This window comes from Camelina sativa, chromosome 17, assembly GCF_000633955.1.
Source record: "Camelina sativa cultivar DH55 chromosome 17, Cs, whole genome shotgun sequence".
In the NCBI taxonomy this organism is placed as follows: domain Eukaryota; kingdom Viridiplantae; phylum Streptophyta; class Magnoliopsida; order Brassicales; family Brassicaceae; genus Camelina; species Camelina sativa.
This window is the reverse complement of record NC_025701.1, coordinates 4,716,363-4,735,808: the sequence shown is the minus strand read 5'-3', so window position 1 is coordinate 4,735,808 and position 19,446 is coordinate 4,716,363. Positions and strand designations below refer to the sequence as shown.

At 34.3% G+C, this 19,446-nt stretch overlaps 4 protein-coding genes across 8 annotated transcripts in view; 1 reads left to right on the top strand and 3 right to left on the bottom strand.

Moving 5' to 3' along the window:
* On the bottom strand, nt 689–4,594 carry LOC104755321 (pentatricopeptide repeat-containing protein At1g10910, chloroplastic). The gene is made up of 10 exons (XM_010477678.2): nt 4,268–4,594; nt 4,092–4,176; nt 3,719–3,979; nt 3,299–3,601; nt 2,820–2,924; nt 2,476–2,575; nt 1,782–2,101; nt 1,463–1,639; nt 1,257–1,385; nt 689–1,083 (listed from the first exon to the last, which is right to left on the bottom strand). Exons 1-10 carry the CDS (start codon nt 4,525–4,527, stop codon nt 838–840), a joined length of 1,986 nt encoding a protein of 661 aa, XP_010475980.1. The 5' UTR covers nt 4,528–4,594; the 3' UTR covers nt 689–837.
* Nucleotides 7,618–12,346, top strand: LOC104755320 (phosphatidylinositol 4-phosphate 5-kinase 7). Of its 4 annotated transcripts, none has more exons than XM_010477674.1 (10): nt 7,619–7,784; nt 8,351–8,458; nt 8,563–9,633; nt 9,937–10,104; nt 10,271–10,436; nt 10,652–10,762; nt 10,855–11,042; nt 11,294–11,448; nt 11,669–11,834; nt 11,914–12,346. In XM_010477674.1, exons 2-10 carry the CDS (start codon nt 8,448–8,450, stop codon nt 12,191–12,193), a joined length of 2,316 nt encoding a protein of 771 aa, XP_010475976.1. In that variant the 5' UTR covers nt 7,619–7,784; nt 8,351–8,447; the 3' UTR covers nt 12,194–12,346. The 4 variants fall into 4 exon arrangements, with proteins under 4 accessions (XP_010475979.1, XP_010475976.1, XP_010475977.1 ...); XM_010477675.1 differs by having other exon boundaries at nt 8,341–8,458; XM_019239766.1 differs by lacking the exon at nt 7,619–7,784 and adding an exon at nt 7,863–7,879.
* On the bottom strand, nt 14,874–16,087 carry LOC104759161 (F-box protein At1g10895-like). The gene has a single exon (XM_010482120.2). The coding sequence runs from the start codon at nt 16,085–16,087 to the stop codon at nt 14,888–14,890; it is 1,200 nt and encodes a 399-aa protein (XP_010480422.1). The 3' UTR covers nt 14,874–14,887.
* The window catches only part of LOC104755318 (uncharacterized protein At1g10890-like), a gene marked incomplete in the record, with an annotated part of 6,215 nt that continues 5,473 nt past the window's right edge, over nt 18,705–19,446 (bottom strand). For both annotated transcript variants that reach the window (XM_019239684.1, XM_019239685.1), the window contains 1 exon segment: nt 18,705–19,224. In XM_019239684.1, coding sequence (XP_019095229.1) covers nt 18,939–19,224 — 286 coding nt within the window.

Here is a 19,446-nt window from a genome sequence, read left to right as displayed (position 1 = left end):
TTCTCATGATTGAATAAATTGATTATTTAATATTTAATAAAACTTCTTCTCATTATCTGACAAGTGGACTCTCAAAATTTGTTTTTCAGAGCTCTAAGGAGAGAGATCATGATCATCTGGCTTCGTCCTCCTCTTCCAAAGCAATCAGAAAGAACCCAAGTAACCATCTCTCTTCATTCATATATATATATATACTCAGTCTCGATCTTAGTTACTCATTTTTTTTTCTTTGCAATCCTTATTAGGCATGTTCCCCCAAGCTCGATCCAACCGTCTCTAAGATGAAGAGGGTCTGAAGCATTTGAGGAACTACTGTTTTTTCAGAGCGTGTTTTCTTTATAAAGCATTTGTTGTCGCAAATTGTAAAGAATTGTGTTAACCAAGGATAGGATCTAAAGTTAGTTTGGCTAATAAAACCATTTGAAGTGGTGCTAATACTGGATCTGAAGTTAGTTTGGCTCATTCTTTACACTGGATCTGAAGTTAGTTTGGCTCATCTGAAGAAATGGTTTTAATGGTGCTAATAAAGAATTGTGTCGCAAATTGTAAAGAATTGTGTTAACCAAAGATAGGATCTAAAGCATTGTGTTCATGGTTTTACATCTGAAGCACCACTTTATTGTTTGATTAAATTATGAATACAAAAACGAACATAAAAAACTGTAGAGTAATCGGAACTGGAAACGTATTTAGAGAAGTACTCTCATATTATATAAGATTCGATTCAATTTGGCGCATTTACAAATTTGACTCTCATCTATTTCATTAAACCTGATGAGTGATGATACATACAAAAATTACATTCTACAAAAAGGGACAGAGAAAAATACATCCTTATTACCTCTTACCTCTAAATTTCGGCTCAGATCGAGATTTAGTTATCGTCCTTGAGGCTACTTGATGCTTTGACAAGATCCCTGCGATGATTAGCCGACCAAAAATATGAGAATTCTTGAGAATGAGGTTTCTTGTGGTGGAGTCAACAATGTATCCTTGACCAGGCATCCATTGTAGGAGTTGAAGAAGCAATTCTTTTTTATCGGGCTGCGAAATGTATCGAGAAATCGCAATCTCAAACTGAACCTAAAAACAAAACAACACAGAGCATGCAAGAAAGAAGAAGAAATGAGATCCAATATGATTGAAAAAGAACAAAGCATTTTTTCCTTATTTCTACAATAATTCAACTGTAATGTGAACTGAGCCAAGCAAAACGTTGAAAAGTAGCTTTAAATTGTTCACGGTTGGATACTTACCTGATCAATTTTGTGGCCAGAACCATGCAAGACCTTCAGAACATCGTTCACTAAATTAATATTTCCCGAGATCATAAAAGCTCTGCCAAATTTCTTTAAAGTAGGCTGTGAGATCATCTTTGCATTGTCCTGAAACAGAATTATGACCAAATTACACCACTAACACAATGGAATGCTAAAACTTGCTCGAGAGAGGGATTTCAAACCTTCACTACAACATATGCGTCTTTAAGGAGATTTCCTTGGATTAGAATGTGAAGAATTTTCTCATGCAGCTCTTTGCAGATAGTTCTTTTGCTGTAACGCAGCATATTGTAGACCGAGAATGCTTCCGAGTGAGCTCTAATCTTGCCAAGATGGTAAATCAAGGACGAACAAAGTTCCTGCAAATTTCAACAAGTTGTGAAAGAGAGCTAAATTTTGCATTGTCTAGCATTACTTACTAAAAAATCAAATACAAGAAGCTACGAAGCAAGAGTTCTATATTATAACTATAAAAACAAGCAATGTCTTGATGCTAGTTACCTCCTCAAGACGGTGGCCTTTGTTGTGCATATCAAGTATGGTTTGGTACGCAAGCAGGTGCAACTTCTCCTTGATGAAATATTTGATCAAGATATGGAAAGTATTGTAGTCAGGACTAACGGCTTGCTCATCCATTTTCTTCATCATTCGCATAACACTTTCCATATCTCCTGCTCTGCAATAGGCACAGAGCATTGTGTTTAACATTACCAAGTCGCATTTTGCATAAGTGGTTTCAGAGTCCCTTGACAGTTCGTTTGCCTCCTCGAAACGCTTACTTCGACATAAAGCAGATATCATGATGCTGTTTGCATAGCCATCTGAAACAGGAAACTGACATCATTGTCTAGAAAAATAGGGAACTGGTTTCTGTAGAGATGCGGATAGGATAACCACATACTCCTTACTGGTTTCTTTATCAGGTTTTGAGAAATCTGAGAAAATGTCTAACCATAAGACACCCTAATTCTAGCAAATTGCTGACTCATAAGAGATAGATCTTCAAGGACAGAACGACTTTTTCAATCCAAGTTATTGACAAATCCTGAATTGAGTCTATAAATAGTGTTCATCCCAAGATTTCATTGCAAAATATTCCCGATCCTATTTTGAACAGCAGTGAAAGCAGCAACCATTGAAGAGTCAAGAATGAAATATGAAAGCTAACTAATCAGCAGTTTAAATAAAAACATACCAGATTTAACACCTTTCCCTTTCATATCATCAAAGATTGACCTCGCTTCTTCTAACTTTCCCGCCTTTGAAAGACCATCCATCAACATACAATATGGCATCTAGAGAAGAAAACAAAATCTTGACCATAAGATAATTGCCGAGTAAACAGGAACACTATATGAGCTCTACTTACTATGTTATACCATGATAGCAAACTGTACCAATAAGCTACGTTTAGTATAATGTAACCAAGTATTGTCCACTGATAGTCACACCATGATAAATTATTGGTGATGGTTACTCCATGCCATTTTCTAGAATATATACAGCCAGATTTACTGAAAAATAATATTGTCCAATTACCTCGTTTTCGGCGTACCCTGCAGATTCAAGTTCAGAGAGTAATTCTCTTGATCTATCAAACAACCCTCCTTTGATATAAACCTTTAGTAAAGTTGTCATCATCACCTGCAAATATTTCCAGATAGAGTTATAAAAGCGAGCTGAGAGAACCAATCTCTTATATAATAACAAGCAAAATGAATCATGTGAACAATCCTTCAATTAAACAAAAAAATCCAAAGAGAAGAATTACGAAAAGAAATAAGATGAAGCTAAAACAATCATGTGAAATCTGAACCATGTTTAGAGAGAATTGACGTCTAAACCATGTTTAGATACAAGATATCTAAACAATTTCTTCACTCTTACAGGGCATTTCTTGAGGGGTGTAATCAGGTTGTTACAAGTCATTCAAACAAATTCATCTATCACGGGGGTCAAAAACCAGACAGTATTTCAGTGATTGCATGAGATGAGAAATACTGATAAAAAAAACAAACCTTGTTAGGCACTAATCCTATTGATTTCATCTCAGTCATCAGCTCATCAGCTTTCTTGTAATCTCCTTTCCAAGAATAAGAATTGAGCAAAGAGCTGTAATGATATATGTTGAGGGAATGACCTTCAGCTTTCATCTGCCGGATAATGTTCTCAGCTTCTTCACAACGACCATTTGAAGCACAAACGGCCAAGACAGTCCCATACATGACACTATCCATTTGTATTCCATTATGTGGCAGCTCTCCAACGAGTTCCATAGCCTTAGGGAATCCATTTTTAACCTTGATACAACCTGCAAGCAACTAGAAAATCAAAGAGAAAATATATCATAGAAGCTGAGCAAAACGTGATGGTTCTTTCAGCTAAATTATATTGTCATTTACTGATGTAGTGAAAAGTGAAAACTTCAACAGGCATACCGTATTATACGTAACCACATCTGGTTTCAGACCATCACGCTTCATCTGATCAAACAATTTGATGCAACTGTCAAGCTTCCCATTCTTGACAAGACAACTAAGAATGGAGTTACATATAAAGACATTGATTTTGGTTGACTCGTCTGCAATGCTGTGGTATATCTCCAGTGCCTTGGAGACATTTTTAGCCCCCACAAACTTGATGCAACTGCTGTAAGTTGAAACACTAATCTTTCCATGTTGTTGCATCCATTCAAAGAGCTAAAAAGAAAGGTTACAAACATCAAAACAAACAAATTAATTTATGCACATCTTGGAAACAATATAGTATAAATCCTACTTTATATATGAATCCATGTTCAAATCAACAAACCTGTATAAGATCTTGCAATCTTCCGGAGATTCCGAAATCACGCAAAATCACATTTAAGTCTTGAACCTTCAAAATTCTTGCTAATCTACAGAAAGGAACAGTAATATCATGAGAAGAGACAATCACATGATGATTAAGCAGAATTGAAGATAAGTTCAGTGATAAATAGTAACCACCTCTGCAGAGAAGAGAGAAAATCGGAGGAGCGCTGAACTTCAGAAATGGCGGATTTTCTCGTCAAGTAGGAATTGGAATGACGTTTCGAACGAGGAGCTTCTGTTACGGTCACCGGTGATTCAGCGGCGGTTGTTGCCGCGGCGGAAGTGAGGATTCGTAAGGATACGGCGGGAAGGGAGAGAGAGGAAGAGGAACGAGAGCAGTGAGTGTTGAAGAGATGAGGACACCGTAGTTCGAATCCCAGAACTGGCGTCTCCATATTTTTCTTCTTTTTCCGAGCTCACCGGTGGAGCGAGTCTGCTTCTTTGGACATGCTCCAGCTTCCTCAACATGAAAGTACCAAAATACCCCAATTTCAGTTTTTTTCTCGAGAGTGCTATCACGAGAGTGAAGGGTATTATAGTAAAAGGTCCGACGAAATTACCCTATCCCATCCTACTTATCGGACAACAGTTATTTTCGTCTTTGGAGTTTTTTTTTAATTACGTTTAAATTAAAACTTGTTCTAAAAATGGGCTTTTAAGCAGAGATAAATGGGCCTTACTGTACATACTATTAAATTGAAAATATTGTCTAACAGGCCATAATGTTTAAAAAGTGCAACACCAAAAGCTTGTGAATTGTCCTATTTCAGAGAATTGTCCATATCAAAATTGAGTAAATCCAATTGCAATTGGTAACGAAAGTTCTGAGAGGTACATGACATGCAGTAACAAAATACTTGTGATGTATGCATGACACATAAAAACGATTATAAGTTGTCAGATAGTCTCATTGACATTGACACATGTATGTTAACAAATCATATGATAAACAGTGTGTAGAGGTATTTTGTCATAAAAAAATGGAAAACTAATTGTTGCTAGCCTTTTATATGTGTTTTCCCTTATAGTGAACATAGTTTCTGATCTAGATTATGTATCTCTGATGATATGTAAGAATTAAGTAAGAAGGAAAATAAAAAGAAATGAGAGATTCTTTGCAACGAACTGTACGGCAGGAGACCGACAAAGAACAGCACAGCCCCACTTCCCTTTCTCTTCATACGTTTCGTGACACCCACTTCACCATTCTTTTCTTCATTTTCTTCGCTTTAAACAAATTTTATTGACTTTCTTAACGTACCAAAGTTGGTATTTAAAAGTTAATTAAGAACTCATATATAAATGAAATGTAAAATTATACTATTTCATACTACGCTAGCTAGGACTATCTAGGAGGTATTGCATATTACATATGCGAGTAAATGTAATTTACCACCCACCTTTATAATAACTTACACCTTCATTAATGGAATATATTGCTTTTTTTTTTTCCAATTGACATCACCGTCATTGACTCATTGGAATAGTTGTAGTACGATAATCTCTTGTTATAATATAGTCATTGGAATAGTATAGTTTTACTTTTTTTGTATTATATTGTAGAATACGCATACAAAGCAAAAGGGAATTCGACTGTTGCATCATTATCAGACGGATTTAACGCACAGAAGAAAGAAAGAAAAAAAAACAAATACTTGAACTTCATAATTTAAAATCAATAAACATTAAATAAAAAGCCGAAGCAACAAAAATTAACAAGCAATATTGTAAAGGGCCCTATCATCGTTTGTCTTCTTTTGTTGTGTTGTCATGGTTCACGAAGTCGCAATCACTCATGAGTTGCGATATATATATTCAATCTTTAACAACATCGTCCATATCTCTTATAGTAGTAGTATTATTAACCCGTCGACGTCAACATCGTCCGCATGTAAATTCTAGTTATTTAAAATCTTCAGCAGAACATTATTTCAGTGGTCGGGCTTTTATTATATTCAGCGATATCTGAATCTGATCCTGGACGGTGCTCTTGTCTTTTTCTGATTTTAAATTATTCATAGCCTTAAATGCGATTTAATTGAGTTTCCAAAACCTATGACAGGCTATTTCATCTGACCAACAAAATAGTTTAGACTTTACAGGAGGTTGGTCTGATCTGATATATATTCAACAGAAAGGGATTTTTTCTCAAGATTTTGATAAGTTATTGTTACTATACATGTTTTTTCGAGAGTTTGGAGTATGTATAGTCAACTTCGGAAAACAAAATACTCGAGGTTGTTTTGTTCCCAATAAATATTTTAGTTTAGTTAATCTTTAGGTGCGAAAGTCATGATAATAAAATAATTAATTTCAACGTAAGAATTCGTACATATTGTAAAACTGATCGATATTGGTTGACCTAATTGTGCAACTTTTCTAACATTTGAAAATAGTTTGTTGAATTTTTACAGAAAAATGGTTGAACTGATACACTTTACATTATTCAATAACTACACAAACGCACACAAAAGCTTTTATGCGACCGAGAGCCCTGTGGGTTAATTGGCTTGGCCACTCAACATGTTTCAAAAGTTTAAATCTCAATTTTGCTTAAAAGAGTACAGGATATAGTTATGTTTTCTCCAAACAAATTTATTTCAACTGTAAACATGTGGAAAAAAAACAATCCATACGAAGATGATAATATATTGTGAAATTAATACAAATAATATCTAAATACATATTTTTTAAAAATATAACATGAGCAATTGAGAAGAAGATGAGCTAAGCTACACATGTCTTTACGAAAGGAAACAAGAGCTAGACGTCGTGTGTTATATGGGATTAATAATCAAAATGAAGGTTGCATTAAAATAAGGATGGATTATGGATTGTGTCACTCCTGGATGATATGACAGTCTGACAATCTTATACGATAATTATAGATGATCCAGACTCATTCTTGATTCTTGTTTTAATTGGTTTACAACTAATGATTGATTATTGTGTTGACTGTAATCAGATAACATAAATTTGGCTAGTAAAGTTAACAATCTGCTTTTGCGATATTTTATATTTGCATGAAAAAAAAAGAAGAAGTTGGATAGTAAGTATAATAATTAATTTCAGTAAACAAATTTATGGATCTCCTCATCTCTCTACAATATCATATCGTAAAGTAATATGCAAGATCATTAAAAAAAAAAGTTTAGTTGGGAGAGATTAGACAACGGAGTAAGATGTGATTGTTGGCGTACAAATTAAGTTTAAGAATTAGATTCGGAAAAAAAAAGCATTTAGCCAAGAGTTTCATATGCTCTTTTGATTAGTGGCCTAGTTCTCCAAATTGTATTTCATATGACTCTAAAAAAAATTAAGTATCCATTTTTTTTTTTTTTGTCAAAGTATCCATATATCTTTTTTTTTGGCCGTCAAGTCCATAATTATTATCAACCAATCAATATGTAATAAAAGAATATTATTAAAAATAAAAATAAAAATAAAAAGGTCTAAATAAAATTCGCTAGAAAAAGAAAGGAGTTTGAATGGAACCTTGGGGGGTGCATGGGGGAGACTAACACTAATAAATATTTGTATTTTAACAATTCAAAGAATAAATTCTCTCAACCGAACAAGCTTTGGTTCAATCTTTTAAGAGTATTCTTCTTCTCTCTTCTTCTTCGATTTTACATACAAGCTCAACATCTGGGTAAGTTAGCTTGTATCATCTTCCTGCGAGAATCCGGGTCCAATTTATTTATTTATTTTTTTTTAATTCAGCGAAATCTATGAAATTTGTTACTTGTAAGCGTCATGTTCTGAGATTCTTATTACTTCTTTGCTTTCATTTACTCAATTAGCTTATTAAGTTTTTGTATGATTAATTTTCGCTTATGAATGCTTTGGTACCGAGTACTGGTTTTGCTCTGTCTGTGACTTTCTTCCAGGGTTTTAGTATATCGATGAGCAGTCATTATCTGGGGGGGAAAAATAGTTTAGATTTCGACAAATTTCTATTGCTTCAACCTAATTTTAGCTGACTTTGAAGTTTATTTCCCAGTCAAATTGGTTTTGAGAGGGATTTGAGTTGATGTAAATGTCCAGGGAAACCTCATTTTGTTCATCATTGTCTGAAATTTTTTGAATTTGGATTTGTACAGTGCTAAATAGAAAGGGCATATCGATTTGTGATGATCACTTGAGTTGAAACAATGTGTTGTTTCCTATGAGTTCTGTTGCAATTTTTTTATCTTGATTTTTCTCAGCTTTATGCAGAGAACTCTGTCATTTGCACAAGAAGGAAGAAGGCTTAAACATCATATGTAAGTCATAAACTATGTTCTAGGATCACCACAAGCTTAATTACCCCCAGATGGATATCAGGTTTGCTTTTTTACTGTTCATGAATCTTACTTTTATTTTGTAATTTCTTAAGTTTTGTTTATTTAGCTTGTTTTAAGTATTAGAGATTTTGTCTATCCTTTTAGGTCTGGAGATAGAGAATTCCCAAATGGTGATTTCTATTCTGGTGAAGTCAAAGGATTACTTCCTAATGGGAAGGGAAAGTATGTTTGGTCTGATGGGACTATCTATGAGGGAGATTGGGATCAAGGCAAAATCTCTGGTAAAGGGAAGCTTTTTTGGTCATCTGGAGCCAAATACGAGGGAGATTTCTCTGGTGGTTACCTTCATGGTTATGGCACCATGACCTCACCTGATGACTCTATCTATAGTGGAACCTGGAGAATGAATGTAAGGCATGGCCTTGGGAGGAAAGAGTATTGTAACTCTGATCTATATGACGGTTCTTGGAAAGAAGGATTACAAGACGGGCGTGGTAGTTATTCTTGGACCAATGGAAATAGGTACATTGGGAGTTGGAAAAAGGGTAAGATGTGTGAGAGAGGAGTTATGAGATGGGCAAACGGTGATCTTTACGACGGTTTCTGGTTAAATGGGTTTAGACATGGCTCTGGCGTTTATAAGTTTGCTGATGGATGTTTATATTATGGCACCTGGTCCCGAGGTTTAAAAGACGGCAAGGGAGTCTTTTATCCTGCTGGAAGTAAACAACCATCTCTGAAGAAGTGGTGTCGCTCTCTTGAATATGATGACACTGGAAAGTTTGTACTTTCTCGTAGTGCATCAGTAAATGTTGAGGAGCTAAGGAGTTCAAACACTGTGTCAAGAAGTCTTTCTGTGGAAACTTCAGCTGGTGAAATGGCGAAACATTCAGGTAGAATATCAGATAGGTACACGGACGATATTTGGAGGTCCTGTGATCCTCCAAGAGACTTTACATGTCATGTTCCGTTATCTAAGTCTGCACGGTTTTCTGGCTCTGGCCAAAGCGAGGGACAAGATAAAAACCGTATTGTTTACGAAAGGGAATACATGCAAGGAGTTTTGATTAGAGAAACTATTATGAGTTCTGTTGACAGGTCACACAAAATTAAACCTCCACTTCGTCCTAAAGAAGTCAGGGCCAGGTCTTTACTGACCTTTCTAAGGGGGGAACACAACTATTATCTAATGTTAAATCTCCAACTTGGCATCAGGTAATCTAAATCAACACCCTAAGCTTATGACCAACATATGTTAAAATATTCTTCTTTGTTAAACATAGCAAGCTGGAGAGCTCTGCTATAGCCTATGATTGTTGGAACTACAATATTTTCGCGGTCTTACAAATGACACTATATGTACTCAGTTCTGCTATATGGCTTGATTTTAGACTCACATTCACATACAGGAAAAGACGCAACCTGTTTGCATATGATGGCATTATAGATATACTGCATACTTTACAAAGATTGGATATAATTAGTTCTTCCTCTAACACAATAATCTTTTGATCACAGGTATACTGTTGGAAAAATTACACCAGTTCCTAGGCGAGAAGTGCGTGCTTCGGACTTTGGTAAGAACGCCAGAACAAAAATGTTCTTCCCTAGAGACGGCTCCAACTTTACACCTCCACATAAATCTATCGACTTCTCTTGGAAAGATTATTGTCCTATGGTTTTCAGGTAAAACAGTTTTCTTAAGGCAAATACCAAAGAAGTCTATGTAGAATTAGAGTAAATAATCTATGTGTGTATATTATTTTTGGAGATTGGTCTCAAGTTATGAAACAAGTAGTTATCTGTTCTATAAATTAATAGACTGTGTGCCTTTTTCGATGGAATGTTTCAGGAATTTGAGGGAGATGTTCAAATTAGATGCTGCAGAGTATATGATGTCTATTTGTGGTGATGATGGCCTGACAGAAATTTCTTCTCCCGGGAAAAGTGGCAGTATCTTCTACCTTTCTCACGACGACAGATTTGTGATCAAGACTTTAAAAAAATCTGAGTTGCAGGTTTGAACTTACTGACAAAGCTTAGATTTTACTATTTCTTGTCTTCCCCAATAATAGTGGTTTGAGGTGATAGTGTAAGTCCCTTCTTAGTATGTCACAAAAACAATGTCTTAGTATATTGCTAAAATCTTTAGTTCGTGGTGGTAACGTTCTAAATGTCAGTATTACAGAAACTGAGGACTAAAATCATCCAGTTTTTCTTTTTTGCTTTCTAGGTTCTACTCAGAATGTTGCCTAAGTACTATGAACATGTAGGGTACCATGAAAACACACTTATAACCAAATTCTTTGGTGTTCACAGAATAACACTCAAGTGGGGGAAAAAGGTAAGAACTTCTCTGGTCTCAGTTATAGCTTAAATTCCATTGTGTTTCCATTTTTCTTTTTAGCATGAGATTTATTTGTGGTCTTTTGATAGGTACGTTTTGTGGTCATGGGGAATATGTTCTGCACAGAATTGAAAATTCATCGTCGTTATGATCTTAAGGGTTCATCTCAAGGGAGATTTACTGAGAAGACTAAAATTCAAGAAAAGACCACACTGAAAGATCTTGATCTAGCTTATGAATTTCATATGGACAAGCTGTTACGCGAAGCCCTCTTCAAGTGAGTGCAATAACTTTTTCTTTATATCATTTCCGTTGTGAGAGATGTGCTATACTCAGCTGAATGATACATTGTCGAAGATTTCTTGCAAATGGAAACCACTAGCTTTATGTGACACGGTTATTTTCTACATAAATCAGCTTTTCTGAAATCGCTGACAGCTTCTTGGAACACCAAATCCTAAACAGCTGTGCTTTGCATTTGTTATTTCTAATTGTTTGTGGAACCTCCTTCTTTTCCCCACATGGCAGGCAAATTTACTTAGACTGCTCGTTCTTGGAATCTCTGAACATCATTGACTACAGTCTTTTACTGGGATTACACTTTAGAGCTCCTGGCCAACTTAATGATATCCTTGAGCCTCCAAATGCAATGTCGGATCAAGAAAGCGTTTCTTCTGTAGATGGTAGGTGCCAGTGTTTCAAGAGGATACCTTTTGCACATCATATAAAAGTTTTTTTGATGGCTTAGGTAATTTGGCCGTGAGCTTGAATTCTGTCAGTATCTTAACGACAAGCTTTTAAGCGACTTAATGTCTTTATATCAGTGGATGATTACAGAACTGAGAAACAAAGATATGGGGAATGTATAAGTTACCGTTTTGACTTTTTTTTTTCTTCTTTCAGTTGGTTTGACTCAAGAACTCTCCATTCCTCCAAAAGGATTGCTTTTGGTTACTCATGAACCCAATTCCGTGAATACTGCCCCGGGTCCTCACATCAGAGGAAGCACACTCAGAGCATTTTCCGTTGGCGAGCAGGAAGTTGATCTTATTCTTCCCGGAACTGCAAGGTTACTCATTCCCTCTTTTGCTTTCTTCATTCGACCCGTTGCTTATAGCTGAACAACGCCACTGGATCTATTGTTTTAGGCTGCGTGTACAATTAGGAGTGAACATGCCGGCCCAAGCTCATCACAAGCTTGTTGAGGACAAGGAAGAGTCGGCGACAATTGAGCTGTTTGAAGTATATGATGTGGTTGTGTACATGGGAATCATAGATATTTTGCAGGAGTATAACACCAAGAAGAAAGTGGAGCATACCTGCAAGTCTTTGCAGTATGATCCGATGACAATATCTGTGACCGAACCTTCGATTTACTCAAAACGCTTTGTTAATTTTCTACACAAGGTATTCCCAGAAGAAAGGTAGGATCAACAATTTTCTTCTAAATGCTTTTTACACATCCTTGATGTACATTGACACTTCAGAAAGCTCATAGTGAAAGTATTTGTAATTTTGATATGATTAAATTTGCTGTAAAATCAATGCGCCTATGAATGACCATACATACCTTAAATCTCTTCTCTGTATCACACATTTTATTAAAATCTTATGACAGAGACTGGTCTGGCTTGGCTACTGTTACGCTTGTAAGAAGCCTGGCAGTCCTTGAACTAAAGGAGATCGGTCTACTTATGTGAAACTGATGCCAATTCACACACTCATGATAACATGTAGCAGAGGCATAATGATAAATGAAAATTAAAAAGGCAACAGAAGTTTTCTAGGTATGTTAGTAGAGAAGATGGAAATAGTTTGAGTAGTAGATCAATAGAGTTAATAATTCTGGCCAACCTGCCAGGGCGAGCAGTGCATAGCTCAGGGGCCCACACACTAAGGGGTACACAATTTGTGTAAATATGGTTAAGTTTAATTAAAAAAAGACCTATAATTCTCATATTATATATAATAAATGGCTCATAACCTTGTTATATTATAAAACGGATCTATAAAAAGGCTAAATTTAACTAGAAAAAGAACCTATAATTTTCATATTATTAAAAAAGGTCCATAATCTTGTCATGTGTTTATATTTTATCAAAATGCAAACCATACTTTTTTTTAATATATAGTACGAGTTCAAAAAAAGAAAAATTCGTCTTTTGTTCAAAAAAAAAAAATTGTTCAAGAACACCTAACATTCTTGAGTCGGCACTGAGAGTCCCGTCGTATTTGGTGGTATGTTGTCAGAGACTATGGAAATGTCCGGAAAGTCGTAAGATTTTGATCAGAATTATAAGCAATGCATTTTAGATTCTTGTATAATTCAAATCAAACTATTACATAATTAGTTGTATCCATAATCCTAATCGCTAAATTAGAGTTTTAATCTCATATTCTTTAATTTTTTTGTTACCTAATCAGCCACTGTACAAACTTTTTATTGAAATATTATGAAAATTATTCATTGTTGTTGTACCTTCAAGGGTAGATCGCGGAGAGATAAATGTGGATCGCTTAAGAATCTTGAATAGATAATTGTGAATGAGGAGGATAAAGAAAGCATCTTCAGATTATTTCATTTTATAATTTGCAAGTAATATTTGTTTGTTTTGTAATTACCTTCTGACTTCTTTACTAAATAAATAAAATATTTTCTCAATTAGATATATCATATATGTGATTATCCTCACATTATTATTATTATTATTATTATTATTATTATTATTATTATTATTATTATTATTATTATTATTATTATTATTATTATTATTATTATTAAATAATCCTGATGATTTTCCTTTTTTATTATTTATTTTTGTTACCTAATCAACTTTTTATTGAGATCTAAAACGTATACATGGATTAAAACTTGATATCATGAATATTATTCATGGTGGTTGTATGTTCAAAGGTAAATCACCGAGAATCGCGAGGAGATGAGATGAATGTGGATTGCCAATAATCTAGATAATTGTGATTGAGGATTATAAAGGAAGTGTGTGTGACAAATCTTCAGCTTATATCCTTTTATATTTTGCAAGTAATATTTTTTTGTCATATTTTACCCTATGAAACTAAGTAATAATAATAACTCACCAGTTTTTTTTTAATGGCCTTGGATTGCTTTACTAAAATAGAAAAAATCTTTTCTCAACTATATATATATATATACATGTGATTATCCAAATATAATAATAACTAGGTAACAACCCGCACATAGTGCGGTATAAACTAATTATTTAATGTTTTTACTGTAATTTTTATTTCCAAAATCTATTATATTTATGGGTAATTGAAATATTTAAAATTCGATTGAGTAGTATATATCTATAAAAAAAATTTGTATAATAATAAAAATTTAACCCGTGAGAGTTATTATAATATCAATCTTATATTATTATATCATATGAACAAAGGGTTCTTAAAATTCATTTTAAAGATTTTATGAAAATATAATTAAAGGATACAATTAAGTTATAAAGATAAAATAAAAATTTAATTTTGGGTGTTAATTATATTTTTGGAAAAATACAATGGTAAATAAATGTAAATATTTTCAAAAGCTGATGACAAATAAGGAAAGAGTGTCCTGAGCTATGTAATGCTGACACCTCAGCTTTTTTGCCAAAATGTTCCTCTATTAATATATAGGGGATTATTAAATAATTTTCAGAATTTTTTTCATTTTTTTATTGTTTTATTATTATGGAAGTAAGAAGGGATGTTACATATTTGGTGATGATGGAGTGATAAATTTTGCTATAGATTAAAAAAGAAGAATGACCAGGCATTCACCACCTTCTCGATCCAACCATAAACTTAACGTAAAATTACAAACGAGAAACTAGAATTACATTTGAAAAATAAAAGCCATAATAAAGTTTCAGCTACAAACAGTCTAACGCTGTCTCTACTACTTAAGCCAGCTAAATTAAAGCTTAATTTATCGTTTAATGAGAGATTTTGAACAAGGAGATGAAAATAGCAAAAACAGATTAGGAATTTGATTAGCAGCCGTAGACAGCAGTCTTTGTTCAAAAGGACATGAAAATTGAAAAAAAAGACTGAAAGTAAAAAAGGGAGATGCAAGACAAAATTATGAAAATTGAAAGAAACTAGCTAAGCTATCTGCACTAAACTTGGAACATAAGAAGAAGAGCAGACAAGTGGGATGCAAAACATGGGCCAAGTATATCCAACTTTGCCATTGGCGAGATTAGGAGCTTCTCCGATATTGACAGAATTGAAGTATCCATCTTGGCCAATGATGTAAGCTGTTTGGTAGCGACAGGTCAGGTCTGGTCTAAATCTGTCAAGATCAAAAACCACGGCGACTTTGTTCTCCTCGTCAATGAAGAAACTCGCAGCCATAAAGTCAAACCGAAAACCAGTGAGTGGAGTCATATCCAGTTTCAAAAACATGCTCCACGACACTGCATTGGGGTCGATGTTAGTGGAAACCCAAATGTCCATCTCGTATGGTTCATAGCGCTGGTACAAGATGGAGAGCTGCTCTTCTTTAACACAGGACAGAGTGAGAGTCTCTTCGAAGTAAGAGTGAAAGGGCAGAGGAAGACGCGGCCCAAATCTCTCTGCCGTAAAATCAAAACAGAGTAAAAAGTCTTCAGTCCCTGACGTATCTATGTCTTGGGGTCCCACCTCTTCCTCGTCGAAGATTAGTTTCTCTGTGGCGAAAAAGTAAGTGTTTCCCTTGACAGACACGCCACGTTGATAAAACGCTATATCCCAGTCGGAAGTGACATCAAGAACCCTCCATGAATCGAGGCTGAAATCGTAGATTTCGTACCGGAGAATGTGTTTTACGTCATGGAGGTAATCATCATCCACAAACCTCAAGATTTTGTGGTTACGACTGTTCTTGTCATAACCAAGAGCATACCTGTCCAATCTGTGGAAATCGTGTTTGGGTTGGAACTGGATCCACCTCGTTTGCCCCAAGTAGGGATTCCAGACCAAGACCCTCGTCAAGTCGTCTTTGATAACGCATAACACTAAACCGTCGCAGTGATAGATTTTAGATACCTCGATTTGGTCAAGTGTACTTATCTGCTTTATAGATGGTGGCTCGACGACGTTGTCTTCGTTGCGGACTCCTTGGAGATCATATCTCAAGGAACAAACCCTTGAATTCATCATCATGAATCCCAGAAACTGCTTCTCTTTGGCGACAATAACCCCCTTTTTGGATAAAGTATTCCACGTTTTGCAAACAGATCGCACTGTTTTCAGACATGTCATCGGAACCCTGCAAAGTATCTCAGCTACCATGTTTTCGTCAAGGTCAGACATCCTCGTCATTGTAACAAAATGAACAGGAGCGGCTGTAACCACAATTAAAGACTTGTTTACTTATACTACTAAACTAGATAAATCTAGCGATTTGTGTAAAATTTACAAAATCTTTTATTTAATGATGGATTTTTAAAAGTTTATTAAAATATATTGTTATTTAACTGATGATTTAAAAATCTACTATAAAAATCCAATGTTAAAATTGATGATTTAAAAATTCACTATTATTCAAAACAGTTTGTGAATTTGAATTAATCACTTTTATGGATTTGGAGGATTTGTGATTATCATGAAATAATAATTATTTAATAGTTCTAAAATTGGAACATAAGAAGAGCACACAAGTGGGACGCAAAATATGGAGGGAAGTATATCCAACTCTGCCAAGTTTCGCGAGATTAGGAGCTTCTCCGATCTTGACAGATTTGAAGTATCCATCTTGGCCAATGATGTAAGCTGTTTGGTAATCAGAATATCAGATGAGAGCTAGCGACCCTTAGCTTCAACATTTACTGATTTGGTTTCAAGGTAACAAACATTACATTACGACTTTGATAAATTGATATATGAGAGCACATCGATTTGGCTGCAATCTTTGATATATAAATCAGTATTAACTCTTTATGTCTGTAAGCTTAAGGGAACAGAGCAAACTCAATAGAAAGACTGCAGGAGAGAGTATCAAGGTATGTTTATTCAATAATCAGTATCACATTAATCTACTACTTTCAATTCACATACTCATGATAACAGTATGTAGCAGAGGCATAATATCTTTTAGATAAAAGAAAATTAAAAAGGCAACATAAATTTTCTAAGTATGTTGTCTCCATCTATCATATGACACTCTCATAGTGTACTAATACAAACCCTGGAAAGTCTTGAGTCCTCCTTAGGACCCTTGTCGTCTGGCAGAAAAAAAAATATTGAATAGGGAAGTCAGTAGAAAAAATGGAAAGAGTTTGAGTAGTAGATCAGTAGAGTTATTAATTCTCGCCAACGTGACAGAGCGAACAGTCTGATTGTTGTAATCGTATTATATACACAATCCACTAACACTTAATTAGGGTTTTGATCAGAAGTATAAGCAATGCTTTTTAGATTCTTGTACAATTAAATCAAACAATTACAGAATTAATTGTTTTATAATTGTAATCGCTAAATTAGAGTTTTAATCTCATATTCTATATTTTTGTTACCTAATCAGCCACCGTACAAACATTTTACTGAGATTATTCATTGTGTTGTATCTTCAAAGGTAGATCGCGGAGAGATAAATGTGGATCGCCAAGAATCTTGGATAGATAATTGTGATTGAGTTAAAGGGAAGTGTGTGTAACAATCTTCAGATTATTTCATTTTATACTTTGCAAGTATTACTTTTTTGGTCATATTTAGAAACTTAAGTAATAATAATAACTCACCTGAGAAAATATTTTTTGTTTTGCAATTACCTTAGACTTCTTTACTAAATAAATAAAATATTTTCACAACTAGATATATCATATATGTGATTATCCTCACATAATAATAATTATTAAATAATCTTTAAGATTTTTATAGTATTATTTATCTTGTTACCTAATCAGCAACCGTATAAACTTTTTATTGAGATATGAAACTGTACATGGATTAAAGAACTTTATATCATGAATATTATTCATGGTGGTTGTATCTTCAATGGTAGATCATTAAAAATCGCGAAGAGATAAATGTGCATAGCCAATAATCTTGAAGAGATAATTGTGATTGCGGATTATAAAGGAAGCGTGTGTAACAAATCTTCAGGTTATTTCCTTTTATATTTTGTAAATGTAATACTTTTTGTTCATATTTTACCCTTTGAGACCTAAGTAATAATATAGTCACATGAGGTTTTTTTTTAATTACCTTAAACTTCTTAACTAAAATAGATAAAAATATCAGTAGGGAAGAGTAGTAGTTTGGCGGGATGTTCTCCGAGATTGGAAAAACATCTAGGAATTCCTGAAGCAGTTCAAATAGGTGATGGACTTGCACTGCATCTAACCAAGCGGCTTCGGACCATCGGAGGATGTTGTTCGATCGTTGTCCTCCTGCACAACAACAACAAAAAGAGAAAGACGGGGTTAAACATCAAAGATTCTTGTAATCAGAAGACTTGTAAATCAGGAATAAACACAACCCACAAATCTTCAGGTTATTTCCTTTTATACTTTGTAAGTGTAATACTTTTTGTTCATATTTTACCCTTTGAGACCTAAGTAATAATATAGTCACCTGAGGTTTTTTTTTTTTAATTACCTTATACTGCTTAACTAAAATAGATAAAATCTTTTTTCAGCTATATATATATATATGATTATCCAAATATAATAATATCTTCAGGTTATTTACTTTTATGCATTACAAGTAATACTTTTTTGGTCATTTATCCTCTGAGACCTAAGTAATAATAATAAATCACCTTAGAAAAACTTTTTTTTTGTAATTACCTAAACTTCTTTACTAAATAGATAATGTGATTATTCTCGTATAATAATAATAATTAAATAATCTTCAGTATTTTTTTTTTCTTTTGTTTGTTGTTTAATTATTATGGAAGTAAGAACAGATGTTACATATTTGGTGATAAATTTCGCTATAGATTAAAAAGAAGAATGACCAGTGTGTGTATCATCATCATTCACCACCTTCTCCATCCAACCATTAACTTAACGTAAAATTACAAACGAGAAACTAGAATTACATTTGAAAAATAAAAGCCATAATAAAGTTTCAGCTCCAACAAGGTAGCACTAATAACAATAATCATAAAGCAATTTTGAGATGAAGAAAGATACATATCCATATCACAATCCTTTTTATCTTCCTGCATTCACTTGGAGCTTAAGGCAAAAGATAATTTAGGCCGTGATTTGTTTTTACCTAACAGTTTCATCTGTTTGAGACGTTCTTCTTCCTCCTCCGCTTTCTTCCTTCGCATCGCTTCTTCTTTCTGTCGTTGCAGCTCCTCGAGCTCCCGATACCGTTCCTCCTCTTTTCTTTGCCTCTCCATTGCTTCTTTTCTCTGAGCTTCTTCCACTCTCTTTAGGTTCTCCTCTGCTATTCTCTCCATCTCTTCTTTCTCTTGTTGCTCTCTTTCCTGCGACAAACACCGCATCGCGCCCTGAAAAAAGGCTCTCTCATTTCAACAAGACTCCATGATGGACAGATTTTACAATACCGAATTTTAGTAAGCAATTTGAATTCATTCTAATAAGCCACAAGCAAATTCTTGTCCAACCATGTCACTGCGTAACAAGGAATCTGACAAGAGCATCATCAATCTAATAAAATGAGAAATTGCCCAACAGTCTCCACCTAGAAAACTAAAGCAGCTCATA